The sequence below is a fragment of the Eptesicus fuscus genome, chromosome 22 (assembly GCF_027574615.1).
Source record: "Eptesicus fuscus isolate TK198812 chromosome 22, DD_ASM_mEF_20220401, whole genome shotgun sequence".
Classification (NCBI taxonomy): Eukaryota; Metazoa; Chordata; class Mammalia; order Chiroptera; family Vespertilionidae; genus Eptesicus; species Eptesicus fuscus.
The window spans coordinates 432,594-439,314 of NC_072494.1; the positions used below are offsets into that span (position 1 = coordinate 432,594).

At 53.5% G+C, this 6,721-nt stretch overlaps 1 protein-coding gene across 7 annotated transcripts in view; it reads right to left on the minus strand.

Annotated features, from left to right (window-relative positions):
- LOC103304029 (butyrophilin subfamily 3 member A3) overlaps positions 1–6,721 on the minus strand; it is a 32,535-nt gene that overhangs the window by 10,737 nt on the left and 15,077 nt on the right. For 4 of the 7 annotated variants that reach the window (XM_054711901.1, XM_054711902.1, XM_054711900.1 and 1 more), the window contains exons 1-3: positions 2,717–2,850; positions 2,155–2,496; positions 250–531 (exon numbers count right to left, since the gene is read on the minus strand). In XM_054711901.1, the coding sequence (XP_054567876.1) occupies positions 250–531; positions 2,155–2,496; positions 2,717–2,795 (703 nt within the window). In that variant the 5' untranslated portion in view covers positions 2,796–2,850. Of the gene's footprint in view, positions 1–249; positions 532–2,154; positions 2,497–2,716; positions 2,851–3,014; positions 3,053–4,196; positions 4,270–6,721 lie in introns of those variants that run through there. The other 3 variants (XM_054711904.1, XM_054711905.1, XM_054711903.1) reach the window with 3 other exon arrangements.

Genomic DNA, 6,721 nt, shown 5'->3' on the forward strand with positions numbered 1-6,721 from the left:
ACATATTTCCCCACCTTGTCATGTGTTTGCTGACCTTTACCACTTGCCCCATCCCATTGCCTGTCCCAGTGGGTGGCAGCTGGGATGCTCAGAAAATGTCTGTGACATAAACAGCTTCATGGGGGAGAGAAGCACCAAGGTCCCTGTTCTGACCTTATGTTTACTGCACAGACCCAGGTCAGCAGCAAACACACAGGCCTCCTCCTCCCAGCGGCCACAGCTGAGCACAGTGTGGGGCCGGGCACTCACCTGCAATGGAGACCCTGGCTGTCTTCTCCTGGCTGAGCAGGGGGTTTCTGACGACACAGGAAACCCCCTTCCCAGAGCCGCCTTTCAGGATCACAGATGACGTGGCTGCATACAGACCCTCTCCATCTGCAGCCCCAGGCGTTGCCATGGCGGGCAAGCTCTCTCCCCCTTCTCTTCTCCACTCCACGTGGGGCTTCGGATACCAGCCTGCAGATGTGCACTCCACACGGATCCCTCCATCCTCATAGCTCTTCATTTCAACGTGAAGATCAGAGCCCAGGGCTGAGAAAGGAAGAGTGAGCCTGAGTCATGGGGAGGCCTCTGTGTTGGTGAGGGTCCCCCTCAGGAATGGGGCACACTCCACTAGATCATGCAGGCAGGGTTCACCAAGGAGCTGTTTGCCACGTGTGCTGTGCACGGGAGACTGTTCCATGAGGTGACCACTGCCTGACCCTCGTGGACCCTCGAGCTGGATCCAGCTGGATCTGGGCCAGAACAGAGACTGCTTCCCACGGATCCCTCAGAGACACCTGGACCCCTCCCCCTGCCCGGTGCTGATTCCTGGAACTGGCCCTCACCCGCCTAAGCATGTAAGTCATTCCCCCTTCTCTGGGCGGGTCCTGCCCCCGTCCCCTATCTATCCTGCCTGTCCTGTGTGAGCTTGAGGCTTTGCCAGGTGGTGGGGAAGATATGCACGTTCTATTGCTGCTGCCCATGCTGTTCCAGGTATGAAAGTCATCGTGGTGAACTCTTGATATCATTAATCTAGAGTTTACAGCCTCTTTTTCGGGTCTTTGGACTCAGAAGAATTTTTATTTTGTGGTTGTGGAAGGGGAAATACTACATGAGAGAGAGCTGACCCAGGGAATACTACATAACAGTGAGCTGTTATCACCAGTCCCTAAACTCTTAACCCAAAGGCGGAATGGGGAGGTGGGAGAAAGTCTTTTGAAGACTTGCAAGAACCCAGTTCTGTAGGGAGGGATTTCTTAAGAGGAGCTGTGGTCTCAGGAAGGGACTGAAGCTGGCTGAGGAGGCCCTGCAGGGAGAAAGCCAGGACCTCCCACCCCCACCTTCCTTCCTTCCTGTGCAAGGGAGGGTTGTGCCCCGAGAAAGAGAAATGATGTTGGACATGAACAATGTCATGGAACAGCAGCATCAGACAAGGGTGCTTTGTCCCTGTGATGGGTCAGGAAAACACAAGACCATTTAGTCATCAGGTCTGAACACAGAATAAAACATGAACAGTGTCCAGAACACAGCAGTGAGCAATCATCCCCTGTCCTGGCTGTGAGTGACCAGTTACACCCCACACCCTCCTGACAGCATCTGATCCAGAGCAAAGCCCTCCTTCCATAAACCCTCCCCCAGTCCCCTATCAGCCCAAAAGTTATACCAAGTCTCCCTGACACCCCCTCATGGGGACACCCCATGTTTCCACACCTGTGTGTTCTCCTCACTGCAACTAGTTCCAATCTCAACTTGTTCAACTGCAGGTGTTTTGTGGGCCTTTGGGGCCTTTGGTTGGAGGACATGGCAGTACAGGTGATGTCCCTGCAGCTCAGCCTCCCTGGACCCACAGCAGCGAGCACCTGAGGACCAAGGTCCACTGCCTCGAACACAGCTGATCCCACTCACGTGTGTGCCCTCCACTGAGGGGAGGTTTCCTCAGCCTTCCTGCCCCCACCCCACGACCCTGCTGAGACCTTGGAGGCTGCAGGAGGGGCGTCTTTACTTGGCTCAGGAGGAGCCCTTCCTGCAGGAGAACCGGTGTCTGTCAAGGGCCCAGAGAAGTGAAGGAGGAGGAGGGAGGCAGCTGCTGGTGTGAAGGCAGAAGTGCCTGAGGTGGGCATGCCCTGTGTCCTCAGGACCCACAGAAGGAGCTCAGAACACCCTCAGGCTCACCTGCAACCTTCAGCTCCACCTGGGCTTTTGCAAGGAAATCGGCATCTTGGAAATAACACTGGTAGGTTCCACTGTCAGAGGCTCTGACATTCTGAATCCGCAGAGCAGCCTTCCCCTCAGCGATGTCCTCCCTTAAAATCGACGTTCTCCCTCGATACTCTGCCATCTCTGTTCCTTCCTTTCGGTGTGCATATGCATGTACCACCTGCCTGAGGTTGGATCGCACCCACATCAGGTCCATGGTCTCAGCGCTCATCATTGGGGACAGGTGACAGGGCAGCTCAGCGACTTCACCCACCATGGCCAGGATGGGCTCAGGGGGTCCAACCACAGCAAACTGAGCTGGTGAGCAGAAAGGGGTGCTGCATCAGAGGGAGCTGGAGGCCAGAGGGTAAGGGGGTGTCCCAGGCTGAGAGGGGCAGGGTAAGAAACACCTAGACAGGCACTCAGTCCTGACAGGTGTACAGTCTGGATGGGCCTCCCAGGTGTGGGGAGGAGTCCAAGGTTCTGACTGGGCATTAGAGGTAACTGCTCCAGGCACATAAATGCAGATGCTCCCTACCTGAGCAGGGCGTGAGCAGCTGGACCAAGGCGAGGCAGACAGGGAGGTGGTGGAGGTGGAAGGCCAGTGACCTCACCATTGTGGGCTGTTGTGCAGACAGAGAGACACCAGAAGGAGTGGGTAGAAATGACGACCTGGAGGGAGATGGAGAATCCCCATGAGACCTCTTCCTCCCCAGGGCTGACTCCGGGTACAACCACCATCACTGGTGACCCCAGAGCCTCCTCTCAAATGTCTACTTGGGAGTGTCTTCACTTTTGACTCCAACATGGAAAACACCCTAAAGTATGAACCTTACCTGTACGTCCCTTGGCCCTGGCCTCCTGGTTGTCCTGGGCTCTGCTGTCCACTGTACTCCCAAACTTCCCCTTGTCCACACTTCCTGCAACAGCCTGTCTGTGCCTCCAGCATCTCACTCTGATTAACCCAGGACCCCCCTCTCTGAGCTCCGATTCCATGAGCCCCTCAGTCTTGCTCCACACCACAGCCCTAAGGTTCCTGCTCCCTCACTTCACGCCTCCCCTCAGCCTCCAGGGGCTCCCACTGCACTCAGAGCAGCAGCTGGAGGCCTCTGCTCCCTGCACTCTCTGAATTATATGAACGTTTGAAATTTTAAGCTCTCAGAGAGGGGAATATATTTCCACTTATTTTCAGGGATGATTATTGCATTTTTTTCCTTTTATAAACAACTTTCAAATGAAGAGTCAGAAAAATAAAATTTATATAATTTACCATGGTAATTCTTTACTTTGCTTCTCACGAATGTAAATATTTCTGGATCTATTTTGTAGATCATATATATATATATTTATATGCAATATACATGTATGTGTATGTATATATATATAATCTCAGTTCACTACCTGAGTTTTATATTTTACGGGGTGTCCCAAAGAAATATGTATACACTCTACTAGTTCATAGCTCAATTTTGAAAATTAAATGTATTTTGCACTAGGCAGTTTGCTCAGTGGATAGAGCATCGACCTGTGGACCGAAGGGTCCCAGGTTCAGTTCCAGCCAAAGGCACAGACCCGGACTGCAGGCTCCTCCCCGGTCCGTTATCTCACATGGATGTTTCTCCGTCTTTCTCTCTGCCTTCCACTCTCCCCAAGTTTTGGGTGCCTCACCCATCCGGCCCGGGTCAGTTTTCTTGCCATACGCACCGCACCCAAGCGAGCCAGGAACTCGCTGCGGGGCGGGCCCAGATGCTGCTTCCTGTCCCCCAAGATCCGGCACCCTGGACGGCGCCCGAGTCCCCGACCTGCTCCTGGGATGGGGTCTGGGCTAGGAATACACCCCCACCCCCACCCCCACCCCGCAACGCCCCACTCAGCAGTGGGGAGGGGCAGCCCCCCTCCTCTCCAGGCCCGTCCCAGCGCGCGGCCCCCAACTCCCTCCGAGAGCCGGGACGTGCCTGCCCGCTCCCGGGGAACGGCGCCTCGGGCTCCCCACCCTCGCGAGCCCGCACCGGCCTCACCGGCAGCTGCCGCTCCCCTTGGCCGACCAGCCGCCGACAGGGGAGGAGAGGAGAGGAAGAGGGAAGCTTTTGGTGCGAGTCTGTAGGGTTCGCTCTCCCCACGTGCCTTCCTGCCCCGCCTCTGCCCACGGGCCCCCCTCTGCCGACAGAGAGAGAATTCTTTGGTGTCTGTGTATTCACTGACTTTCAGGGGCTTGCATTGGGGTGCACCCTTGTAGCCAATGACCTCTGTTCCCAGGTTAGACTGACAGGCGAGCCCCTTTCCTCCATCACCCCGTCTTCACTGCACATGTGCCCATCTCCCCTTTTTGGAGCCCTCCCACCCCCCGTGATTTCCAGAAAATAGACTGGTCCCTGGGGAGTGTCCAGTGGCAGCTTCCTGGTGGGGCTGCCCAGATGACCTTGGTTACTATGTCTGGCCTCCCCTTTGCTCCTTCCCTGTTATTAATATGAATGACTAGCTAGTTATGGGGGCAACAGTTGTATGTGTATTCCACAGGATTCTGCTGCAATCAGGCCTCAAACAGCAATCAGGCCTCAAACAGCAATCAGGCCTCAAAACAAACACCAAACGTCTCAGGAGATCTTATCAACATTTATTCTCTCCTTCGTGGGTCTGCAGGGGACAGGGTGCAGCTGGTCCGGGTGGGCTCGCCTGGGCCTGGTTAACTGGGTTGGACTCAAGGCTCTAGGTTGGGTTCCTGTCAGTTCCATGGGTCTCTTCATTCTGGGACCAGGAACTACAGGACACATTCTTCATCTTCTCTTCTTCACCCCTCCCCCCTCTCCCGCCCCGCCTTTCCCTTCACCTCCATCCCAGTATCTCTCCCCACTTTTCCGGTTCCTGCCCCCTTCCCAGCTCCACCTCCCACCTCTCCCTCTAACCGCTCAGTAGATAATCTTTAGATTTCACCGCCCCTAGTGGCCACAGCGCATCACTGCACGCCGTGCTCCTGGAAAAGGAGCCCACCTCTCCCTCCACCAGGTCCTCCAGCCAAGTTACCACATGTTTATTCTAAAACCTTCTTTGTTTTTATTTTAACACTATGATCCACAGTAAGAAATACCTTTTATAATGTAACTGAGGACACACACATTTATATATACTGTATGCTCTCATAGTTTCATTCGTGTGTATTTAAGTTTGGTCTCTACGTAATATATTGATTTCATACACCATCAATGGCCCAGGACTGCAGGTGGAGAAGATCTGCTCCATGATGATTGCCTTATGGCATCAACATTAGGCCCAAAGTTCTGTGGGGCTCTGCTTTTGTTGTCCAAAGACAGGAGTTGGATCCTCAAACATTTACCTTCTTGCTATAGTTTTTGACATGGATTGTTAATTTTGAAAGTTAAAAATGTACTTCTCTTCCTGTTGATGTTTAAGAACATTTCACGGGGCACGAGGCAGCCCGGAGAGTTTGCTGATGCAGAAGGTGAAGTACACGGGCTAAGATTTCTTCCCCTCCGTCCCCATCTCTGCCTGGATCTCTCCACACCTCACACCGTGGCAGCCACTGTGCAGCTGAGCACTGTTCCCTCGGTCTGTCTCGCTGCACAAAGTGCCACCAACGGGGCGGCTTCAAAAACAGACAATTGTTTCTCAGTTCAGGAGGCGGGAAGCCTGAGCTCCGCATCCCCACAGGGTGGTCCGACTTGTGCCCTAGCGTCAGGGGTTCTGGGCAGTCTTGGCATTTCCTGGTGGTGGGAGCATAGCTCTGTCTCCACATTCATTCTCACCTGGTTCTTCCCGAGAAGCGAGTCTTTCTCCCGATTCCCATGAAGAAGAAGCTGGGTCAGCCCTGGGATCCTGGTAAATGCAGCAGATGACGGGAATCCCACTAGGTGGTCGGTGAGAAGCCCTCTCTGGATTTAACTCGGCTGTGATACCATCGCCCCTGGAAAGCCTCTTCTCTGAGCTGTTTTACTTTCTATTTTAACTACACACGCGTGAGGGAGAGAGAGAAGACTGACATTGATGGGGGTGGTAGGTGTGGGAGAATGGGCTTGAGGCTTTGAAGGCCTCAGCTCTCCAACCACCACCCTGGGGTGTCCTGTCAGATTGTGTTATTGGCTTAAACAATAAAGATTTCTCAGTTAACAACAAAGTCCTGAGGTTAGGAGGCAGCGGCACTCTGCAGCCCTCCTCCTACTGGTCTTTCCTGTTCTAGAGACAGAGGGAAACTAAAATTTATTGGGTGACATGTCCCAATTCTATGAAATTCAAATGTCAGCCCGTACATAGGGGTCCTAGAAGCAGCCAACCCTTCCATGTAAGATTGTGCTACAAGAGGGGCTGTGGAGGAGACCCCGTGGTCCGCACAGCCAAAATGTTAACACCGGCCCTTGACAGAGAAAACATGTGTAGATCCCCGGGTCGAGTCTACTCCTGAAAAGTTTCTAGATAGAATACAAATAAGTTGCTTCAGCATGAAAAATGCACTGTTAATAGCCTTTCGAGATTATCTGGCCTTTTTATTTCCTCTCTCTTTTCAGAGGCAATGGTCGTGTGTGTGTGTGTG